At 45.3% G+C, this 24,512-nt stretch overlaps 2 protein-coding genes across 4 annotated transcripts; one reads left to right on the plus strand and one right to left on the minus strand.

Moving 5' to 3' along the window:
- Nucleotides 1-50: 50 nt before the first annotated feature.
- LOC120641394 lies at nt 51-5,211 on the plus strand. Its single transcript, XM_039917488.1, has 6 exons — nt 51-1,203; nt 1,297-2,991; nt 3,112-3,178; nt 3,257-3,330; nt 4,324-4,384; nt 4,722-5,211. Exons 2-6 carry the CDS (start codon nt 2,907-2,909, stop codon nt 4,753-4,755), a joined length of 321 nt encoding a protein of 106 aa, XP_039773422.1. The 5' UTR covers nt 51-1,203; nt 1,297-2,906; the 3' UTR covers nt 4,756-5,211.
- Nucleotides 5,212-12,439: 7,228 nt separating this feature from the next.
- LOC120641395 (probable metal-nicotianamine transporter YSL9) lies at nt 12,440-17,483 on the minus strand. Of its 3 annotated transcripts, none has more exons than XM_039917491.1 (8): nt 17,020-17,480; nt 16,258-16,678; nt 15,986-16,158; nt 14,847-14,944; nt 14,619-14,753; nt 14,345-14,534; nt 14,154-14,268; nt 12,440-14,076 (listed from the first exon to the last, which is right to left on the minus strand). In XM_039917491.1, exons 2-8 carry the CDS (start codon nt 16,625-16,627, stop codon nt 13,154-13,156), a joined length of 2,004 nt encoding a protein of 667 aa, XP_039773425.1. In that variant the 5' UTR covers nt 16,628-16,678; nt 17,020-17,480; the 3' UTR covers nt 12,440-13,153. The 3 variants fall into 3 exon arrangements, with proteins under 3 accessions (XP_039773425.1, XP_039773424.1, XP_039773423.1); XM_039917490.1 differs by having other exon boundaries at nt 16,258-16,681; XM_039917489.1 differs by having other exon boundaries at nt 16,258-17,483.
- Nucleotides 17,484-24,512: the final 7,029 nt, after the last annotated feature.

Consider the following 24,512-nt stretch of genomic DNA (forward strand, 5'->3'; position numbering starts at 1 on the left):
GTCATACCCCACATAAAACATTACTAAAAACTTTGTGAGGGTTTGATCGGTCTATCCAATCCGTATAGAAGTTAGAGGGATTTGGAAGATGGAAAGGTCACCCTCTTCCTGGCACATTCTCTTCCATTTTCTATAGAGGAGCAATCAACCTGACAAATCCTAAAAGTGAGTTAATAATTGCAAAAACATCTCCCTATTTATACTGTGACCAAATGTTTCAGACCACAAGCTGATTTTTTTTTTAAAAAACTTGGATCAAAATCAGCGTTGAATTCAGAGAAGCTAACTTTACGTTTTTAGAACTAAAAGACTAATTTTCCATGAGACATATATTGGCTGAGGTGGTGCTGAGCAACCTACAACCCCTGCAGATCCATCATGCACCAAAACCAAATGGTTTGTATTTTGGTAATGACTCTAACACGGCCGGCCGTACGATAGTGCATCCGCATGGCTGGCTTCATCAACTGTCCACGCACCCGGCTTGAGGACCCACGATCCCGCACGCCCATCCTCCTTTTCCTCTGCCTCTCTCATTTCGTATTTCCGTTCCCCATTTCGCATACCCTAGGGTTGGCGCTCCCTCTCGCCGCCGCCGCATGCCGCCGCCGCCGCGATGGATCCACCCTCCGTCGGACCGCGCGGGGTGCCTGGGGTGGAGGACTGGAGGGTGTGCCGGGGCCAGCGGCGGTCGCCGCGGCTGGGCGACGCCCTCGCCAAGTGCCTGCCCATGCTCAGCCTCTATCGCTCCTGCAAGTGAGCCGCCGCCTGCTTCGCCGCCAAGGCCAAGCCGCCGGCCGCCTGATGACGAGCTCCGAACCTCGAAGAGATAAGTCCCCCCTCCCCCTCCCCCGGCAATCTGCTGCTGCCACACCTGCCTAGACATCTCCGAACTCCGACGACCTCTCCACGATTATTTGGGACACAGGCTGATTTCATTTGGCCTTCCTCTCTCTTTGCTAGGTCTCTCTCTGTCCGTATCTCTCTTTGCATTCCCAGGAAGGGGGCTCTCTTTCTCTCCATGTTCTCTCCAGATCCCATCGATTTGTGAAGGGGAACCACAAATCGGAAGCATAGGGAGGGCCACACTCGAGGTGAGTCCTTGGCTTATGTGAATCGACTGATTTTGGAGGTTCTCCACTCAGATTTCTGGTGGATTGCAAAGCGCAAAGCCTAAGACCGAGGAGGTCGATGCAAGTGAAGGTTACTGCTCCTCTCATGGTTGTGTTCTATGTGGATCTTTTACCCAATCATTCCAGCAAATTAACTGATTCGAAAGTATTTTTATGTGGACAGTTTACTGGATACTAAAGCACAGATCGATACTTGGAGGTAGGAGCAGACCAACATGAAGATGAGTTTTCCTTTTTGGGGTTATGGGTATTCATTCCACGTTCACACTCCCTGGTATCTGAATCACCTGATTTTTTGTTTGTTTTTTAATTGGCATAGGGAATTGAAATTGGGGACAATAAGGGGAGAGGGGCTCTACTGATTTGCACTGTTTTTTTTTCTCTCAAGCACACATGGAAGGCGTTGAATGGGTTGATCAGTTCAGTTAATGTTTGAGAGCCCATCATTGTTAGTTACATTTGTTTTGTAAGATGTGTCCTGATAATACATGAACATGGGAATCTGATCTTTGCAATTGATAGTGTTTTGATAATCTAGCAAAGTTAAGGGTTAGGAAAATTCTAAAACTACATATTCAGTTTTGTAATATGGTTTTTCTACATGTCTGGCACCTCATTGTATCTTTTAGCTTTGCAGCTTTTTTTCTGTTCAGCTTAAAGGATCATGCCATTAGGCAAATACCATGGGATTTAGGCAATAATATAGGTATGAATCAGGCAATAACATTGTTCTAGATAAGCAATAATATCTCATACTTTTATGCATTATTTTTACTGATGAATACTTATGCATTATCGATACCACAGGAACAACCTTTAATTTATATTTTATAACTGGACTAGTACAGTAGCCTAACTGAAAACTTAATTGAGAATGATTTAAGTTTTTGTTCAGACGTTCGTATATGTCAGTTTTTGCTAGTTTGTTCAGCAAATCAATCTAATCAAGCATTTTTTTTATCAGCATTCAATCAAGCAATTATACTTATTCCTATTTTTATTTAACAAATATTAATTACGATGACAACTATACTATTTTTCACCTGCAATTATACTCATTCCTTATAGCATTTCTATAGCTTATGATAAGCAATTTACATTTTTTGATTTTGGCAAATGTGTTTCTTGTGTTTTGTGCTAATCTTAATCAGAACTGGATATAAAAAACTGAGATCTGCACCATCATATGATTCTGATCTAGAAGCATATAAATTTAACCAGAATGATATATACATCATGTTTCTACTCTCAATTATAGGCTTCTTTTTCTCTTGTCGTGGCAGTATTTGTTCTAGATACTACATTTTTTATGATACAAGCATCACTAGTTTTTTTATTAGGCAATAATATATAGGAATTAGGCAATAATATGTGTTACAATGAGTATTTTTTCGTAGAATGTTACATCCGGATTCTGCATGCTGCTAGTAACAGGAGCAAAAACAGTTCGTCTCTGATTTGGGGTGCCTTCCTGCGCAACGCCCCCACACCTGAAATCTCTCTCCCTCTCCCCCTCTCCCTCCCTCTCCCCCTCTCCCTCCCTCTCCCTCTCTGATTTGGGGTGCCTTTGACTTTTGGCTTCGTTTCCATCACCCAGGGAAGGATGGAGCTGGGGGGTGCAGGCAGCGAAGAGCTGGCAGTGATTCCAGCGATTGGTGTTCCTCTCGTCACCACATCAATCACCAAATCAGAGAGGAACTTGAGGCTCGGCCATACGTAAGGTCAGGAAGTATCTCGCCAAGATGAACAGAGCCGTGGATTACGACTTCCAGGATGATGATGACCTCCGCTATGTCCACTTCAAGTCGCCGTTCAACTGCCCCTCCCTCATCGTCCATCGTCCGCCCCTTAGGCTCCGGTATGCTGTGTTGCTTCACGCTCCTGCTTGTTGGTTTGTACGCACGTGCGCAGAGGTAAATTTTGAGTTATTTGGTAATTTTGATGGACTCCTCCATGTTGTTTGGGTGTCTGTGTGTAGGAAGAACAAGGGGGAAGCGCATCCTCTGCCTCGTTAGGAGCAGCAGCGTGGACTACCTGCAGCAATGGTGCACCACTTGATTTGGTTGATTTGGTACTGTGTGATTCTAGCGTTGTTGTTGACTTTGCCATCTGTTTTTGGTTAGGGATTGTTGCAACCAATCTATGCTGCTGCTCACGACGATGGTGCTTGGTATTAGAGTAGGATTTCACAAACCAGGTATGCAACCAATCTATAGTTTTTTGAGTTTTAATACATGATTTTTGTGTTAGAGATGTAAGCAGTTTTGACAAAAATTCATAAGCATTTTAATTGGCTTAGTTATGTCCTTTTTCAGTCTGATATAGGCAATTTATAAGATACTAAAATATAGACAAACAGATCTTGTTCAGTCTCGTAATGTTTCAAAATTTTGCTTAGGAGGTTTAAGAAAATTGCTTATTGTAACTTGTTGAGTTGATTACCAGGATATAAAATGCAAGGAATTAGGTTGTGTGTGGGTTTTGATTATTTTTGCCTACTCACTTGTTTTAAGTTGCTTCTGAGTTCATTATATTGTGCCTAGAACTCCTGTTATGCATTGATGGACAAAAAGAAACCTAATGCAGAGTGTCGGTGTTCAGATCAAGCAAAAATTTTACATTTCATATGTCTCACGTGACAGCTGATAGACTCTACTTTTGTCTGGAACCAAATCTTTACATTATTACAATCACAAGAAAAATGGACTAGGTTCAGCAAAAGCCTTTTTCCGAATCAAAAGTTCCTTACTTATTTTCTCAATACATTTTTGGAGCAGTGGAGTTGGTTGACTTGCAAATTTCGCACTTCTTTCCTCTTTTGCCAGAGCATTCATCCCCTTAGCTAGCACATTTTTCTTCTTTTACTATTTAACTTTCAATTTTAGTGGGTTGTTTATGTTTAGCGATGTATTGCACGACTAGCGGCAGCTAGATTAGTTGAGTTATCAAGGCTTATAGTTGAGATATCACCAGTATGACATGCCTATAGTTGCATCTGATTAGTTACCTAACTTTATTAGACTGTCAGAAAGGAATAATAGCTATGAGAAGAGGCAAATAATGGTACTATAATCAAGCAATACTGTCGTAACTCGTAAGGTCAAGGCAAAATAGTGCAAATCGCTCGACATCTTTTATAACATTCTTTCTTCTCAAATTTTGGTTTATTTTTTCGGTTCTTACATTATAGGTCCCCAAGTTATCTGTCAGGGGAGATCAAGTACAAAGTATGGAGCAAATATGATGTGCAGGTGAACCAGATCAAGTAAATAAGTACATATGTAGCAAGAGCGAGTATATTTCTTGTCTTATTTGTCTAAATATGTACTTTATTAGGCAGTAATATTATTTAGATTAGACAAATTATGAAATTATTTTAGGCAATATTGTGGCTCTGAATTATAATAACATGGCCACAAACTTATGCAATTATGTGTTTCTGAATTAGCAAAAATATGATAATGAATTAGGTCATATAGAACTAGCAATGTTTGTTACTAGAGATAGTCAACCTAGCTAATATTTACTCCTAATATCAACTGCACTTGCTATTCTTTCACTAATCTATGTTTCATTTCCTCATTTCAGTCACACAAAATGGTGTTTAGGACCTGAAATTTGATGTGCTTTTTTTTTGCTTGCAAGATTCCTAAGCGAATCGGCACTATAACATGCTCTTCATCCCTTATAAGTTTCCAACTTCGATACATAATGAAGACTTTTTTCTCACGGTTTGTGTTTGGTGGCTTCAAAGTTTATTGGATTGTCATCGTCAGCAGTTTAGTTGCAGCTCAACCTTGATTTGATTTACGAGCAGCTTGATAGTAGTTGTAGTAGCTCTATCTTTTCTTTGATCAGTACAAAGTGGAGGCAATTAGGCAATCGCAGCACTACGAGTCATGAATGTTCAGTTTTGCCTGTGGAGGTAGTTTGGATTCACGGAGGCAGAGGCAAATATGTTTGTGTAAATAGCCTATTATGTACCAAATTACTAGGTTTGCAATCATTTGCAGTTCTAAGTTATATGTTGTATACCTAAACATATGTACATTCTGAATAAAATTGCTTGTTATGTTCATACTGTTTTTACTGGTCCTAGATCATCTTGTGACAATGTATTTGAGCTGCAGTGTTATTTTTTTTTCCAAAAAGAGAAAGTGGATAAAGCTGGAAGATTCTGGTTTCCAAAAAGGGATAGGCCGCTGTACGTTAGCTGGGTCCATGTTGTATACCTAAACATATGTACATTCTGAATAAAATTGCTTGTTATGTTCATACTGTTTTTTCTGGTCCTAGATCATCTTGTGACAGCGTATTTGAGCTGCAGTGTTATTTTTTTTTCCAAAAAGAGAAAGTGGATAAAGTTGGAATATTCTTGTTTCCAAAAAGGGATAGGCCGTACGGCCGGCCTAATTTACGGCCGGCCGTACGTTAGCTGGGTCCTTGTATTTTTTCCCCTTATAAACCCTCTTTTCTCCTGGACGCATTCGATGCCTGTCTGAAGTGCTGCCATCCATCCCCCTCTCATCGCATGCATGATGGGTTTAGAGCATCTCCATCAGTTTTTCAATAATTTTTTTAATAACTGGTATTGGAAGATGTTCCAATAACAGTTGTACGATTATAAGGGGGTTGCTTTTGCAGTCTCCCAATAATCTTTTCTCAATACAACTAACATATTAGGATAACATAAATCCTCCCTTAATTTGAGAGGGGTTGGGGTGAAATATTGGGACAATCCAATAGTTATTAGAAAAAAAGAAGATGCATTGAGGAATTATTGGAGCACATCCTTTTTCCAATAGTAGAAGTTTATTGGAGAATGTGGGACCGTTGGAGGCTCATTGAAGCTCGAAACCCATAAAATCCCCCGACCCCTAATCTAAGCTCTTCATGGTATAAACACTTCAAACCTAGTGAGCGTGAGCCTTCTCTCGACCCTGGCTGAAAACAAGGAATATATTTGAATCACTTATTGTGTTCTCTCGGGACATTCCTAGAGCTGATTCCAAATCCAAAATTTGGCACAAATAAACGCATAGCCTAGTTTTATTACTCGTATAGGTCAGTTAGAGTTGAGTCCCAACTATTGCAGCTTATAATAAGTTAGAAACATAATCACCGAAGTTCTCAGGACAACGTATTAAGGAATAAGAATCAGGGAGCGGGGAACGGCATTTGGAATGAATTTTTACACTATGGGAACGAAAAATGTTTCTAGTTCCCATCCCTGGAATGCCGTTCCCGAAACGTGGGCGTTCCACGCTCTCGGTGACTATGATTAGAACTTAAAAACTAGAAAGACCCAAGCAAGGGAGCCTATAGGTAGGTGTTGACAGCCAAAATTGGCACCAACCGGTATGACCGGTATGACCGAGCGGTCTGACCGGTCAAGGTACTGTGGCATGTCCGACAGGGGCCGACCGGTCTGACCGGTTCAGGTAGAGTCCGAGTACAACTAGAGATTTTTATAGATTTAGATCTGTAAACAGGATTTCTTGCGGGATAAGTCCACCCCACCCTATAAATATAAAGGGTCACAGCCGATTAGAGGATCCAATCGAACAAAATCAATACAAACTTTACTTTTTATCTTCTTCTACAAACCCTAGCTTTTCCAACCCCATCTGCTGTTCTTCCCTCGTCTCCGTGACGTTTGAAGGCGTTCTAGGTGGCCTGCCGATCTTAGAACAACCCTACGTGTGCCTACCCTGACGGGGTCCCTCCCGGGTTCGCGTTCGTCGGCCGTCGCCAATTCTCACCGGCGACCGGTCTGACCGGTTCCTTAGACCGGTCTGACCGCTCCACGCAGAAGAGCTGCATCGAGCTCTTTCTCGCGCCGCACGATCTAGTGCGTTCGTGTGTTGACCGAGATTTGCGTCAACATACTTTTTGGTGACTCCGCTGGGGACGAAAGATCTTGGTTAATAGAACCGATCTAATCTACTCCAAAGAAGATGGGCTCCAACACAGAAATCGACAAGGAGAACATCATCCCTTCATATGAGCATCTTCCGGAGGATGTTCGTTTGCTGCTGGAGGAGCGCAAGAAGAAGCGTGATGAAGAAGATCTACAAGCGGCGCTTGCGAGCATCAAGGTCGGTCGATGCGGCAAAGTCACCAAGATCAAAGAGATCGACTTCACTTCTACCTCCTCGGATGCATCTACTGAGGTAACACCTGCTGCAACTGCTCCACCTTCTGGTGTTACTATGGAACAAATTCAGAAATTGTTAGCTGAGCGTGATGTTTATTGGGTTAATTGGCTTAGCTCTAAGGAAAGGGAATCGGCTGGTAAGAAACCAGAATCAGCCGATGAACCTTCATCTGTTTCTACTTCTGAATTTTATGTTCCTCAACCATTGGCAGCATCTCCTACGAGTCAACCTCAATATGGGATGCCGATAAATTATTTCAGTGGTCAAACTGTTACACCCACATACACTGATCCTATTATGAGTATTCCTGGTTCGGCCAACATTAGCCGAACGAACGAGATTGTTCAGTACACACCACCAGAAATCTCCAGGAATTCAGCGCCACACCCCGGTCCTATCTCCGACGAGATGTTCGACCGATATGTGCAGCGTTGGCAAAACTGGCAGAGACCGGTCAGACCGGTATATCAGCCCGGTCATACCGGCTCCCCCCAACCGGTCCGACCGGTCGTACCGACCGGTCCATCCGGTTAGTTTGTTTCAAACCAGCGAGAGGTATCTACATCCACACAGCCAAATTCTTCAAGTAATTTTGATAAAATGCTTACTGATTATAAGAATGATTTGGCTAATCTGCTTAGAAAAAGTTTTGGAGTGGATGTTAGAAGCAAAACCCGCACATACCAAAAGCTGTATCCTACTTCGTTTGATTCGGTTGCATACCCTGCTGGTTTTAGGTTGTCTGAGTTTGTTAAATTCAGTGGGGAAGATACTAGGAGTACATTTGAGCATATTAGTCAGTATCTTGTCCAATTAGGAGAAGCTGGTTCAATAAACGAGTTGAAAGTGCGTTTATTTTCTTTATCTCTAACTGGAACCGCTTTCTCATGGTTTTCATCTTTGGCACCTAATTCTATTGGCTCATGGGAACAATTAGAGCAGAAGTTCCATGAGCACTTTTTCTGTGGGCATGATGAGCTTAAATTGTCTCACTTAACATCGGTTAGACAATCGCGTGATGAATCTATCAATGATTATATAAGACGATTCCGTGATACAAAAAACTGATGCTTTAGTGTGAATATTGCAGAAAAGGATTTAGCTGATTTGGCTTTTAATGGCTTGCACTCTCACATCAAAGAAAGATTAGAGGGCTATGATTTCTTTACCGTTACTCAGGTGCATCAAAGAGTTTTGGCTATAGAAAGCTGAAGCAAAGAGTCTCAAGAGTCTCATAAACATCATCGTTCTAGTGTGCATACTTTAGAATGCAATTCAAATTGTTCGGACGATGAGTCTAATGATGTGTATGCTACTGAGTTTGCTTGGTCATCTCAAAATAAACCATTTACTTGTTCTGCTCTTAAGCCGATTCAGAAAAATCGGCAAGATGAACGATTTATTTTTTATGTATCCAAGTGCGAGAGAATATTTGATGAGTTATATAGGATTGGATATGTTAAGATGTCACATACTCTACCGCCGCCTGAAGAGTTGAAGCGGCGAGCATATTGCAAGTTTCATAATACTTTTTCACATGCTACTAATGATTGCAATGTGTTACGTAGACAAATTCAATCGGCCATTAATGAAGGACGATTGGTTACTCCTAATATGCAGGTTGATCAGAATCCTTTCCCAGTGCATGTGTTGGAATTGAAAAAATCCTAAAGTGCTAGTTCGGCCGAGTCAAGCCGAATCAACCAAGGGGAAGAATGTAGTTATTGGTGATGAAAGACCTGAAAAGAAGTTGACACAGGAGATCCCTCAAGGTGCAAAAACACTCGGGGGGCAAGACAAGAAGAAGGCCGACAACAAGTCGACCGGTCTGACCGGCCATAGCGGTGGTCTGACCGGTTCGACCGGTCAGACCGGTCATGGGACCGGTCTGACCGGTGCGCCCAGTAAATCTGGGAACTCCTCCAAAATTAAGACATGGCCGAGTTTTAAAGAACTCTTGGCCAAATATGAGAAGGAAGGGAGTGCTCAGAGACAGAAGGGGCCGCCAAGCGAAGTCAAGGATACGGGATCATCGTTAAGACATCAAGAGCAATCGAGTCAAAGTAATTATACTTCATCTAGTGGACCGATTGCTCCATGGTATTGTTGGTATCCTTACTTTTATACACCTATAAATTATAGTAGGATGCATATGCAATCATATTATATTCAATATCCTCCTATGTATCCAAATTATGCATTATTACAAAGACCGATTGTTGCTAGCAATAATCCGGTCAAGCAAGATGTTGATTGCAGCAAAGAGAATGGGAAGAGCAAGGAGCAAAATTCAAAATATTTACAGCCGAGGTGGTGTCCCTCAGGTTTGTCTCATACTCAGAAGCGAAGGCTGCAACGTATGCGCAAGAAGGAGGCAATGAGACAACAAGTGGAGACCGTGCCAAAGACGTCAGCGACAATGAAGAAGGTGTGGCGGCCCAAACAAGTTGTTTCAACATTGACTTGAGCAAAACATGGCCGATGTAGTGTTAATCATCGCCCTTAGATAATTTTGGCTCAGAATAATATTTTTTGGTAAGCAAGCTTTGCCAAAAAACAGGGGAGCATATGTTGACAGCCAAAATTGGCACCAACCGGTCTGACCGGTATGACCGAGCGGTCTGACTGGTCAAGGTACTGTGGCCTGTCCGACAGGGGCCGACCGGTCTGACCGGTAGGTCCGACCGGTCTGACCGGTCCAGGTAGAGTCCGAGTACAACTAGAGATTTTTATAGATTTAGATCTGTAAACAAGATTTCTTGCGGGATAAGTCCACCCCACCCTATAAATATAAAGGGTCACGGCCGATTAGAGGATCCAATCGAACAAAATCAATACAAACTTTACTTTTTATCTTCTTCTCCAAACCCTAGTTTTTCCAACCACATCTGCTGTTCTTCCCTCGTCTCCGTGACGTTTGAAGGCGTTCTAGGTGGCCTGCCGATCTTAGAACAACCCTACGTGCGCCTACCCTGACGGGGTCCCTCCAGGGTTCGCGTTCGTCGGCCGTCGCCGATTCTCACCGGCGACCGGTCTGACCGGTTCCTTAGACCGGTCTGACCGCTCCACGCAGATTTGCATTCGTGTGTTGACCGAGATTTGCGTCAACAGTCACCGTGTTCGGCGGCTAGCTTCCGGGCTGCTTCCGGCTGCTGCTGGCTGCTGCTGCTGTTCGGCTTGCTGCTTAGGCTGCTGCTCGCTGCTCGCTGTCCGGTTGCTGCTGGCTGCTCGCGGCTGCTGGCTGCTGCTGCAGCCCGGAAGCAAGCAGCCGAACACGGTGAGTAGGGGTGGTAATAGGTCATGATTCTAGTGGTTTCTTCATAGCCAACAAGATCCTTAAATATTTTAGTTCAAAATTATATAAGATTAGAACCCAGTCTTTTTAGGATCCGGCCCTTAGATTTTCGGTTCGAAGTTTTGGCCCTTTATCACCCCTATCTACAGGTACTGTTTCATGGTTTCGGTTTCAGCCGAAACATGCTGTCTCTCATCGGGAGAAACTATTCCAAACTCTGTAAGCGACACTCACAGCAAGAAGACGAACGACATCGCAACGCGCTTACAGTAATTTGTTTTCCTGGTCTCCTACAGGAGGTCTTGGAGCCGAGAAGATGCCGGGTCACCTCAACGGAACAGTAGAACGATGCCTCATCCCGGTCCACCGTACAGGCGTTTCTGCTTTTCCGTGAAGGCGATGCTGCCCCCATCCTGATCGCTACCGGGATGGTGGTCATTAGCCTCGCCCATCCCACAGAGAGTTGAAGAGGAACCGTCGGTAATTACTGCCAAGATTCCGTATCATTGCTCGGCTCACGTCAAACTGTTGGTGAAGTGGAAAGAACGGGGGGGGGGGGGGGGGGGCACGGTTTTGCTGGAATCTGCTGGGATTTTGACTCAGATTACAGAATTCTTGTGTTGTGGTTCCCCTTCTTTTCTTTTTTGAAATAAAATTGTGGTTCCCCTTCGTCTTTACCGTATCTACGACAAATCTGCTCTGACCCACAAAGATGCCCTTGAAGATGAGCGAGCCCATGACAGCGTTCGAGCGTTGCAGGGAGACATGCCGACCGACCAGAGGACAAACTGAGCCAGAAGGACCGAGTCCGGTGTCGGGCATAGCCGCATAGGACAGGATGCCCATTTCCCATGGCTGAATTGAGGCAGCCATGGACCATTAAACTCGAAGGGAAGCGTACTGATATGCCAATCAAACAGCGGAGCGCACAAGTGTGTTGCTCCTCCGAGGGCGCAAGCCGATGCTAATCCCTCATAGGGAAGTAGGCTACCAGTAGGCCAAAGATTCCGGGAGACCCTGCGCCATCAGTAGAGGCCGGGCCGCATCCGAGACTGTTCAGGCATCTTTGAGTAGGGCGCACTCCAGTCGGCGAGGACATCGGTGAACGTCTCGAGTATGAACGATGCCGATCGCCAATCGGCAAAGGCATCGGCGGAACGTCTGAACGACGGCGATCCACGCCGAGCAGAGTCCTGTGGGAGGCCAGGCATGGCACCTCGCGAGATGCCCTCGGTCCCTTTCACGGGCCAGCGTCATCTGGATAGCGACGGCCACAAGAACAAAACACAAGGAACCGGCAACTGTAAACTGATCAATGCATTGATTTCGACACTATCTGTGGGCTGCAAGCATCATGCCTACCATCTTTCAAGATTGTTTTTCGAACAAGTTTTGGCCCGGAAAGGCATTTCCACGTCTGGCCAGGCACATCAGGTGAATTATCTTTTACTGACTTCTGCGCTTGGGCTAGTGATGTAAGCATGTGAACCCTGGAAATGGACAGGTAGATAACTCAGAGGGTCACTTCTGATTCAAGAACCTTATCATGGGAAGCGATTGGAGTCAACAAAGCTACTCAAGCCAAACATTGGAGGGTCCCCCCCGCCTCCCCCTTGCTTCAATCAGGAGGGTCCGCCCCGTTTGTCTGCCATAAGAAAGAGCCAAGTAGATAATCTTATCCTCGAAAGATTTCACTAAATTTTTCTGATTTGATGGTAGCAAATCCCCTGCTTTTCCTTGAAAAGGAATGATCATATATAGAGATAACGACACAAACTATGTTCCCCTTTGAACGTTCAACCATAACTTTTTTTATGAAGTAATAACCCACAGCTATTTTTGAAAACAACATATCATTGCACTGGTTTTGTTGAATGGGCACATTTTTTTTTCTTCATAGAACCTGCTTAAGTGCTGATATACATGAACATATATGCATGTTTTGCTAACTATTCACAACCATGCCACTAAATCTGTATTATCATGTACTGACATCATTTTGTTTTTGAAAAAAGATGGAAACTGGCAATTTACAATTGTATACCCCGATGAAGATGCTTCTTACTACACTACACCTTGTTGATCCAGATATGGCAAACACATTCAGAAATTTATGTACATGGTTTGCTAACCATTCACTGGCATCAGCATCTGAAAATTCATTGAATCTGACTGCTTTTGTTTTTTACCGAAAGCAGCTGGAAACTGACAATTGACAATAGGATCAGTTGACCTTGGAAGATGCATGGTATACTCAACCTGTGGGCCCCGATTATTGGGGAAATTTTTCGGCTATTCAGTAGCTCGCACATCCATCACTCACTAATGGTGAGATGAGATTCTCAAGTGTAACATTGGCCACTTGTGAGGAATCATCTTGCGCATGATAATTTTACCGCAGCACCGCAGCACCACCTTACATCATTATATGTAGGTGACATCTAGATAGGCACTGCATCTTTTTATATCACATCCCAATTATTTACTGAAGAACTATGCCATGTCAATATTTTTCTTTCTATTGGACATGATACTGCTGTCAGATGTTGAGCATGTTTGTTACTCCTCTAGTGTGTAGACCTGAATGCCATGCACAATGGTGGATTGATCTTGGCCAAGGCAAGCAAGGATTCTGGGAAGATCCAAAGCCCATCGCCACATATTAAACCAGATGCAACTGCTGGCACCATTGATGATGCTTTACTTCTGTCGATCATGTTCCAGGTGAAGACTATCAAGCTCCCAACACACATGTCAATGGCAAAGCTCGCGCCAACTAAGAAGGGAACCCCCATTGCCATTGGCAGAGGAATCCATTTGCCATACTTCGGTGGCAAGAGGTCCCTCATCAGATTGGCTGCCACTGCAAATCCAAAGAATCCATAGCACAGCTGCAAACAATGTAGCGGCAGAGCGGAGAAGCCCTGGACACCAAGAATTGCCATATTGCGGTAGACTAGAGCATATGGTGCCTTCCAGTACCCATCTGGGTTGCCAATATCAAAAGCCTTGTAGAACAAAAGGAATGTCAGCGGTCCAATGACGCAGCCCATGGCAGTGCCAATAGCCTGAGCAATAATCATTGATCTAGGTGATGTTAAAGTAAGATGTCCAGTTTTAAAGTCATGCATCAGATCAGCAGATATTGACACCAGCGATTTTACCAAACCACAACCCACTAGGCCAGCAACTACACCATTGTCCTTACCAGCCCAGGCTGCAAGAATGAAGAGAGCGACCTTTCCATAATTATAGGCCATATTGATGTCAGTAAGGCCAGCGCCATAGGCGTTGCAGAAACCCAACGCAGGAGCCAATAAGTATGCTGTGACAACATAGTACCATTTCATCTCATGGAACATCAAGGGAATGGCAAACACTTCAACAACTGATAGTGCAAGATATCCAGAGAAGGCTAGCCAGGTAGGGATACTGTCTCTTGTGAAAACTTCGTTGCGATGGATCTCATCGAGCACTGGAATATCTTCCTCTGCAAACAGGATGAGCCCCACATCAGATAACTATACATCAAATATCATATTCACATGACCTAGTCAAACTATTCACCTTTCTTTGCACTCTTCAGTCTTGATCTGTCAACCAGACTCTTAACAGTGAATGCAACAATCTTAACAAAATTGTATAGACCATCTCCTAAGATGAGTGCTATGCAGATGAAGGCCTAAAGAACAAGAGAAGGTAAGAAGAAATGAATGTAGTAGATGTGAGCATTAACAAAATGGAACTGTGAAACAAACCTTGTAACCTTGTAGGCTTCTCATGCTGCTTTCAGGTATGTCTGCAGGATACCAATCCCCTTTCAAGTCACTGATCAGTGGCCACATTACGCCCCATGAGAGAAGCGCACCAAGAAGGAGAGACAGATTAACAAGGTGGGAGCAAATCATCCCTGCCCCAACATATGTTAGGCTGAAATCGAAGAAAAATCTGAAATCCAAGTACATGTCTTAATCAGTTGAAATTATTGCTAGCCAGGAACTAATTCATGGACTAATGAACCAAAAGACTGACGTTTGTTTCCAAGCTGTTAGTCCAAAAGTGGGAAACTGTGAAAACCCACAATTGCCTCCACCTGAGTAAAACCACTGGAAGAAGCTCCAGAAGAAGCTGATTGCAAAGTATTTTGTGAATCCATTCACTTGCTGCCTATTGTGAACATAACACAAAAACCATTCAATCATTGAAATTTTATCTGATTCTGCAGGTTGGATTATGTGAGAGAAGTAGAGAACCACATACTTTGCTGTTGCATCTCCATGAGTTGTGTGGAATCCGTTTATAAGCACAGCTGTTGCAGTACCACTTGGGTAAGTCAATTTGTAGTCAATTATCATGATCTGAAATGGTTTACAATGTCAGTAGCAGATTTCATCATTCATTTATACTGAAATGCTTAACAAGTTGTTGAAATTCTTGAAACAGAATATGAAAGAGCTCGGAGGAATCAAAAGTTCGTTTTCAGAAGGCTCACAACACATATGTTTAGCAGTCAACATTGTGTTTGAGCTTATCAAATTATGTTTGCGTGGTGAGCTTGCACTGCTTTTTAACTTCTATTCTGGCAACCTATGGCTGTAACAATGTAATTAGTGATAGCTCAATGCATCTATGCATTTGGCAAGTACATCAAATTGCTATTCAAATCTTTAATATCAAGTATATCATTACTTTTTAAATTCTCCGTTTGTTTTGGCAATGTATACCTCAATCCATAAGCAAAGCAGCTAATACTCTGAATAGAGATTAGAGAAGCACCACACAGCATAGGTGTTTTGGTGCCTTTCTTTCATCATCGGTCATCATGAAACTATATGTGCCTCAGTGCCTGACTGCCCTGACATAACTAGCAATCACCTAGCTGGTTAAACAACGGAGGCAGATAATATGCCTTGAGACAGTGACGATCGTATATGTAGCAGCACAATTCAATCAGCAGATGGAGTCATCTAAAATGGTTTGGAAATGTCAAAATACTAGCTATTGCCTACTGGGCCACACTAAAGCAGTTAACTAAATCAAAGAAATTTTCTACTTCTTCCTGCTTAGCAAATCCGTGAAGAACTCTTCGCTACAACTGAAATAAGCACAAGCTGACGTTTTACGAAACCAACAAGATAGCACCACAGATGAAAGTCTCCCGCATGCTGCTGAAGGAGAGAAATACAGCCAAGAATACTGTTTTGTATTTTTTTTTGTCTTCAGTTCTGTTTGGTAATCAGTAAATTTGTTAAAAGAAAAGAGCTGGTGGAGAGATAAAAGTTGCTCGTTTTACTTCTTACGGGACTAGCAGTAATTGACTGGGCAACAATGGGGAACGGAACAAGATTGGGGAAGAAAGGTAAAGTGCCATTTCTTAAAATGGAGCTCAGCTCACCGACCTTCCTGAGAGGGATCAGCGCAACAATCCCAACGAAGCTGACGGCGAAGAGAAAGCCGGTCATCCAGCCAATGCCGGGCTCCTTGTAGCTCCCCGGCACGTTGCCTTCCGTCTCCTCCCCAGCCATCTCGTAGGTCCTCTTGTTGAGCCCAAGCAAGAAGGAGCCAAACCCACCTGCGACAGACAGAGAAACTCAGGGAATTCATCAATCCGTCCGAGACCTCCACAGACAAGAAGGGAAGATTCAACCACAAAAGTCCAGACGTCTCTGACCTCCGACGGCGATGCTGTAGCAGGCGACGGCGCAGGTCTGGACGACGGTGTTCTCCTGGCGCGTGAACGGGCGCGTGGCCACGCCGAGGCGAGCGAGCGCCTGCGTCCAGCCGCGGAGGATGACGAAGGCGATGAGCGCGGCGGAGACATTGAGCGTGGGGATGAGCCCCGTGGTGAGGCTCAGCTTCATGACGATCACGCTGTACATGGCGCCGACGGCGAGGCTCGCCACCATCCCGCGCGCCGTGAGCTGCTCCCGCCACGGCGGCACGCGCCCCGCGGCGCGGGCCCCGGTCTCGGCGTCGCCGCCTTCCAGGCAGGCGGCCGCCTCCGCCCCCTCGTTGACCCCGCCGCCCCGCGCGTGCGCCATCGCCAGCTCGACGTGCGGCGGCGGCCTTGTTTGCTGCCTCCTCCGCCGCTCCTGCTTCATGGCGGAAAGATTTTGGCGGGGTCAGAACTCAGATTCGGAGGCGCCAGAGGAGGGAAGAGTTGGTGGATTACAAAGAGGAAGCCTCTCATAGTCTCATGTCAACTAACTAGTTCTTGACCAAGAGCAAACAAGAGTACGGTGCCAGTGAGTTGTTCTATTGGCAGAAGTGTGAGCTTATGAACTCAATTAGGATCTTCAAGGATCAAACCAAATAACCAATCGAGCAAGAAATCCATGAGGAAAAAAGATTAGATTTCCATGAACAATCCATGGAGTTATTTCAGTGGAGCAGAGAATTCCAAGAGACAGATGAAAAAAAAAACTCACCTCACCTCACCTCACCTGGGGCTCGCCTGCACCAGCCACAAGGACAGCAGCAGAGTGAGCTAGTGACCAGAACAAGAAATGAAAGGTGGGCAATAGTATAACTGACCAGCACGTCACAAACTAAAGGGGGGAAAGGATGGGTAAAAAAAAGAGAAAGATCATCTGCATTTTTTGGACAGGCCACTAGCTAGCAAGAATCATCAAAGTAAATTCCCCACCAAGTATTAAAAAAAAATCCCCACCTCTTGAGACTTGGGTGTGAAGTGAAGTGCTCCTCCGCCTGACGAGAGCTGGGGCGCACGAACTAGACGCAGAGGCATAAGCTAAAATAAAATAAGCGAGGGAGAGTTCGTCGTCGGCACACAATCAATGATCGCGATGCATGAAACACTGTGGAGTGGACCAACGTTCCGTGCAAGAAACACTGTGGCTGCCTGTCCCTTGAAATTTCCGGACGAACGGATTTGGACGGGGTGTCAAAATATCAAAATACTGCAGGACAATAGGAAAAGAGAAGTCAACGCATTTTTCTAAGGGCAAATCGCGAGAGCGTCCGTTCACATCATGCAGGATTTGGATTACCAGTCTGGGTATGATAGCTAAATCAGTATTGCAACAAAGTTACACCAGGGAGAAATCGCCCAGCTGGATCGAACTTTGTTGGCTAGTACCAGGAACCACCAGACCCACCAGAGACCGGACGGGGCGCAGGTCACGCGCGCGCGCGCGCGCGCCCACGCAAAGGGCGCCCGTATTTTCCTCGGCGGTCATGCTTCGGCGGCACGCGCCGCGCCCGCTTGCTTTCCTGGTCCTGGTCCGGTGACGGTGAGGTCTCTACCCGCTCGCGGTCCCCCGCGGCCGGTCGCTTTCGCGGGGCCGGGGGGCGTGTGCCCGCCCGGCGCCCGCGGCAGGCACCCCACCAGGCCCCCGGCGAGCCGGGCGGCCGGGCCGGACGTTCTCAGGCGCGGCGATTGCTTTCGAAGAAAACGGGACGGTGCCGAGTTTTTCATCAGATAAAGCCCTGACGTATACTAGTATAGCAATGAAGAATCAAAGATGCTTGGTAATCAGACTGCGTCCACCCACACCGTTTAATTCTATATCATGTTGCGTGCAAGCTTAGAACTAGCCGGGGGCGGCGATGTCGCGTGGCCCGTGGGTCGTTTTCGCGGGCGTGTGCCCCGCCCACGCCACTCCTCACCCGGATCTACGAGCCCAACCAGGCGCTTTTTTCTTTTTTATATTTTTTAAAAAAACAAAATTTCAAAAATATATGTTCGTTTTGAAAAATTTCAAAAATACCTCCGGTCGCCCCCCATAGGGCGACAGACCCTAAGTGTAATTTTTTTTCTTTAAATTTGCAACGAGGTCTCTGAAAAAAAATGGGGCCCGTCGCCCCCCCAACGGGCGACCGGGGGCGACTGTCGCCCCCCTCGGGCGACCACTGGGCCCCGCCCACGGGCGCGGCAGGGGGGCCTGTCGCCCCCCCCCTCGGGCGACCGGGGTACCCCCTTATATAAGCATCCAACCCCCCATCCCTCCTCATTTGAGCCCGAAAATTCCACCAAAAATCCAGAAAAAAAGAGAGGGGTGAGGAAAAGGGAAGCGGCGAAGTCCTGCCGGATTCAGTACTTGTGATCTGCAGATTAGTACATTTAGTTTATATATTTTTCATTTAAGTGGAGTAATTTAAGTAGGGGTGAGTAATTTAATTTAATTAGTGCTGTAGTAGAACCATTTAAGTAGGAGTTTAATGATACTTTAGTTTGTAGTTACGTAGTAGTAAATTAGTTTAGAAAATTAGTACTACGCATTTATTATTACAATTGCAATACTATTAGAGACGTGTTTATAAATTAATTATGATTTAGAATAGAATTTGGCATATGCAGTATAGAATTTGAGTGTCATCACATAGTTATAAATACTTATACGTTGTAGTTGAATTTCATACTTAGTTTTTACGAATTATTGAATAAGGTAGTGAAGTAAAGAGTATAACTCGATAAGTATTATGTGATATACAGATATGTCGAGCAAGATGCAGTTTCAAGTATTTTATGGTGACTATAATGTTTTGTATGGGCCAAATGGAGTAGATCTTTATGCTTTTAAGTGCACATCTAGCGCCATAGATAAACCTCTGGAAAGGAGTTTTGGTTCCATATGTAAGTGGCTGCAGCGTGGGTTCCGTGTTGATCCGTTGACACATGTGATCACCGTCCAGTCTCTTGTTAATTGGGAGGTAGAAAGTGATTTATTGGAATTGATGATGATACACAGCACTGATGACTGGCAGAAGTACATGCAAGCAGCTCTAGAGCGTGGGTGGCCTCTGGCCATTCTTGTTCAAATCCGGGAGAAGACACAAAATGAAATCCAACATTGTGCAGATCAAGGAACTCCGAGTATTCGAAGAGAGACCAATTATGTTGAGCAAGATGAGTCAGAAGAGACAGAGAACCAAAACATGGGACCACAGAGCCTTGCTGATGAGGGAGAGATGATACATAGCATTGTGGACGAGATGGAGGCAGAAGACCAAACCGCAATAGAGATGGAAGAATATGATGGCTCATCTGATGACGAGCAGTACTCATTGCCAAAAGAATGGAAGGAGCATGGTTTTGGCAGTCATGTAGCAGAAGACGCACGAAATCAGGAGTGGGAGTACAGAGGCAATGAGGTAGTGCAAGGTGCAACATATCCAAACATTGAAACCGTAAAAGATGCTGTGAGACTATGGGCAATATCATTGAAACGAGAATTCAGAGTCGTAAAGTCTGGTAGTAAAGAATATGAGGTGAAGTGTGTGAATGATGGATATCCATGGCGAGTACATGCATTCAAGGGAAAATAGAAGTCGAACTGGAAATGTTCCATTGTGACATAGCACATTTGTTTGCTGTCAGAAGTTCTTCCCTCGCATCGCAATATATCATGCGACTTTGTTGCAAAGCAAATGTATGGGTTTATTATGGACAACCTAAATTATGAGAAAAAATGATTGTTCGACATATTGAGCAGACTTACCAGTACACCATTAGTTATTTGAAGGCATGGCGGGCTAAACAAAGGGTGTTCGAGATGCGGTTCGGCACATACGAGGCATCATATGATAACCTACCTCGTATGTTATCCCAGGTTGCTGCTAGAAATCCTGGAAGCTTTTATGACACATACCTCGTACCAGCCGTGACTAGGGGGCAAAGAATTATACAACGAGTCTTCTTTTGCATAGGTGCTTGTGTTAGAGCATTTCAGTGTTGTCTTCCGGTGATCTGCATTGATGGCACATTTCTGACTGGAAGGTATAAAGGTCAGATACTCACCGCAATCGGGGTAGATTGCAACAACCAAATAGTTCCGCTCGCATTTGTATTTGTTGAGAATGAGAACTTAGACAGTTGGTATTGGTCCCTTAAACGAGTGAAGGTTCATGTTGTTGCTGCACGTCCAGATGTGTGCCTTATTAGTGATAGGCATGCAGGTCTGCTGCAATCAATACTGAAATTGCAACGTGGAACTGCGACAACGCCTCCATTGTGGCCCGATGTCCAAAACAGGTGGTGTATTAGGCATATGGGTGGAAACTTCTATGACCACTTTAAGAACAAGGATCTTAAGAACCTGTTTAAGAGGTTGTGCACCCAAAATCAACAGAGAAAATTCAATGCATTATGGCATATGCTTGATCAGTTGACTGCAGAGCTAGTGAAGGTAAGGGCATCAGGAGCAGGCACGAGTCAGGCTGCAGAGGCTAGGGATTCAATTGAGAAGCCATTTTCACACTGGATTCGAGGTGCACCTAAGGAGAAATGGTCATTCATTTATGATAGCAACGGAATACGGTATGGTATTCAGACAACGAACCATGCAGAGTGTTTCAATATGGTTATGCGTTCTTGTCGTGCCTTTCCTCTTGAGGGAATTGTTGAGTTCATCATGTATGGGTGCATGAAGTATTTCAGAGAGCGTTACACGGCTGCAAGCATAAACATCAGCAACCCTCAAATTCAGTTTTGCAAAAGAGTGACACAATATATGCAAGAGAAGATTGAAAAGGCCAAACTGCACCGCGTCATATTGACAGGTACAATGGAGCATAGATTTGAGGTTCTATGCAAGGATAGAACTGGTCGTGGTATCCGTAGAGATAGGGTGGTACAAGAAAGTTTGATTACAGTAGATGGCAAAGCCTTCTGCTCCTGCATGAAGCCTAAGTTATTGCATTTGCCATGCTCCCATCTCATTGCGGCATGTGCAGAGTCTGGGTTGCAGCAAGGAGTATTTGTTTCACCTTACTTCAGCAAGGAAGCAGCTGTATCCACCTGGGGACATGAGATATACGGGATTGGAATAGTGGGGCCTTTCATTCAGGATAATGAGAATAAGATGTTTATTCCTGATCTAGCCACTAATAAAGGCAAAGGCCGTCGTCAGACACATCGTATTCGGAATGGTATGGACGAGTCCGAAGCAAGCAAGGCACAAAAGCGTTACAGCTAATGTGGAGCATTGGGTCACAACTACAAGAAGTGTCCTCAGAATGCAATTCACGATGCTGCTGACGTCGGTCCTTCCGGAAATCCCAGAGATGGAGCACCTTCTACGTTCAGACGACCATCGGCGAGAATTGCTCATGGAAGGCATTCGGTGTCATGATCCACAATTATATTTCATTATTTGTAATATGTAGTAATGAAATATTGCAGGTATGTAATGAAATATTATTATACCTATGTGTGCAGTTTGTATGAAACATATATGTACATATGTGTTCTCATATATTTTTGAATGCAGGTATGGAGATGGACTCCTTGCTAGACCCAGTTATCGACTCGAGCCACAGGTCTTACTTTGCAGCAGTTGAGCACCGAGCCCTAGAGGTGCTACGTCCTCGTCCACCTGGGGAGACGATCTCTATACACCACGATTGGTGTGACAGGTATGTAATGAAATATTATTGTTTATCACATATGTATTCGTCGGTATTCCTTTGTTTCGACAATTTTGTTTATTGCAGGTTACGTGAGGCCAGTCTACTGACTCTGAGCCGTCTTGTCGAGGTTGGGCCTATTCAGCTCGACCGATCCCTCCTGACGGCGCTCGTTGACAGATGGAGGCCGGAGACACACACATTCCACCTCCCGTGTGGGGAGATGACTCCTACACTGTAGGACGTGGCCTACCTCCTCGGCCTCCCTATCGTCGGGGAGGCTGTAGGTCTGCGTGTGGTGGCGGCCTCGTGGAAGGATGACCTGGATGCCCGTTTTGCCCTGGTTGACCGCGTCGAAGAAGCAGGTCCGATCAACCCGCACCCGCGAGCAACAGGTCTTTCGAAGACCTGATTCCTACAGTTTACAATACGTATTCATTCCATATTTAAATTTAATTGTTACAATTCACATGTTCCATTGTCAGTTGAATTAATTAATCTTAATTGTTTATGCAGTCTGCCCTGTTGGCTGCGGATGCCGACGAGTACAGTGTGACCAGATCGCTGGAGGCGTACCTACTTTGGTTGTTTGGTTACATCATGTTCAACAACACTCATGACAACTCGGTCGATAGGATTCTCCTTCCGTATGCACGGGATATTGCGGATGGGGACGAGGACGTACCGCCCTACAGTTGGGGTGAGGCGGTACTTGCAGCCACTTATCGTGGACTCTGCGATGGCTGCATGAAGACACATGGGAACGCTATCCTGGCAGGGTGCCCACTACTGCTACAGCTTTGGTCGTACGAGAGGTTAGCCGTTGGTCGGCCCATGGTCAGCCACGAGCCTTACCACGGGGGCATGTACGGCGACGAGGAGGACGAGAGGCCCACTATGGGAACTATCTGGATCTGGCGTCAGGTACGTTCGCAACAAATCTAATTTTGTTATTAATTGTTACATGATGCATTAGCGCCCTTTTAATTTTACTTATTCGGAATGCAGAGGTCCTAGGCGCATGCGAAGGTTAGACGCGCATATCCTGAGTTTGTTTCGGAGCTCGACATGCTGACGCCCGAGGACGTTGTCTGGGAGCCTTACAGCCCAGAGGCTGTGGCTACCCGTGCACCAGTAGGCCTGTCTTCGCACTGCTCCGCGAATGCGAACCTGTGGCTTACTACCGCCGTCCTGGTTTATGACATCGCGGTTGAGGCATATTGCCTATGGAGAGTCAGAAGACAGTTTGTGCAGCGCCAGGAGTTTCCGGTGCCCACCGCGTTGGAGCGTGTCAGTCGCCAGGACCACAGGTAATTATGAATGAACTTGGCTCATACATTCGTGTCGAATCTAACGATTCTTCGTGGTCCACTTTTATAGGTTGTCAAGGAGTGGCTTGCCGTGCTATGATGATTGGCTCACCAAGATGCAGCCGTGGGTGGACCAATGGGAACAGGCAGACGAGCACTTGGTCCATCCAACAGGACCACACACAGACAACTCCTTTAGGTCTTACCTCACCTGGTACTTACCCCGGACTCGGGCTCGTCTAGTTTATGTTGACACTCACCCGTAGCCACACTAGGCAAGGCCTCAGGATGGCTATGCCCGGCACCACGTGGTAACGAGCACTTATTCACTCTAGCATTTTTTAATAAAGGATATTCCGGTACTGTAGCATTTTGTTATTACTTCATGTCTACGTTCTCCAATGTGGACGTGATCATGTGTCATATAAAATTTCCAAGCACTAGAAAATAGAATTCCACGGTGTCAAATCACCTACTAAAGTTTCCAAGCACTAGAAAATAGAATTTCACGGTGTCAAATCACCTACTACAGCCCAGTTTCAAACTAAATTGGGACTAGGCTTTCGGGACAAAAGACCGGAGGCTTTAGTCCCGGGTGGTTTTTACATCCTGCGGGATTCGATCTCACGACTTCTAGCTTCGTGCACAATTACCTTGCCAATCCATCTACATAACACATGTCACTCACTATATGATGCCTTCCTTTTGAACTATTACATAGATGGGCCTTTAGTCCGGATTGGTAACACCAACCGGGACTGTCGTGGTGTGGCAAACCACAGCCGGGTGGCGGAATGCACCCGACTAAGTCCAGAGGGTGAGTAATCGGGGGTTAGCTAGGATTAGCCCAATCTCGGTGGAATAACGCGATGAACACAACAGGTTTAGAGGGGTTCGGGCCGCCGGAGCGTAACACCCTACGTCCACTGTGTGTTGTATTGCTTGCGCTCTCAGGAGGTTGAGAGCCGGGTCGCTCGGAGTGGAAACCGAGCTTGTGTGTATAGAGTCTTGGAGTCTGTCTGAGAGTCACTGGCGTTAGCTGTGTCCTAGCGGGCGTGCTCTCCCTTTGATATGTCCAAGGGGAGCACGTACACTGAGCGGGGCCCCGACATGTGGACCCGACGATGTATTATAAACTACACTTTGGCCTTCAATGCCTCAAATCCGGAGATCTTGTCGTCAGCTTCCGTGCGTAGCTTCTGACCAGGGATGGTCTTGAACTGTCCTGTCATAGTATAGTCTAGCCTCT

This window comes from Panicum virgatum, chromosome 7K, assembly GCF_016808335.1.
Source record: "Panicum virgatum strain AP13 chromosome 7K, P.virgatum_v5, whole genome shotgun sequence".
NCBI lineage: Eukaryota > Viridiplantae > Streptophyta > Magnoliopsida > Poales > Poaceae > Panicum > Panicum virgatum.

Coding starts and splice junctions, on each gene's coding strand:
- LOC120641394 (XM_039917488.1), top strand. CDS start 2,907: ATGATGATGACCTCCGCTATGTCCACTTCAAGTCGCCGTTCAACTGCC. Junction 3,179..3,256: donor GTGGACTACCTGCAGCAATG/GTGCACCACTTG, acceptor GTTTTTGGTTAG/GGATTGTTGCAACCAATCTA. Junction 4,385..4,721: donor GGAGCAAATATGATGTGCAG/GTGAACCAGATC, acceptor TCCTCATTTCAG/TCACACAAAATGGTGTTTAG.
- LOC120641395 (XM_039917489.1), bottom strand. CDS start 16,687: ATGAAGCAGGAGCGGCGGAGGAGGCAGCAAACAAGGCCGCCGCCGCAC. Junction 16,159..16,257: donor CTACAGCATCGCCGTCGGAG/GTCAGAGACGTC, acceptor TGTCTGTCGCAG/GTGGGTTTGGCTCCTTCTTG. Junction 14,269..14,344: donor GAAGCCTACAAGGTTACAAG/GTTTGTTTCACA, acceptor CTTGTTCTTTAG/GCCTTCATCTGCATAGCACT.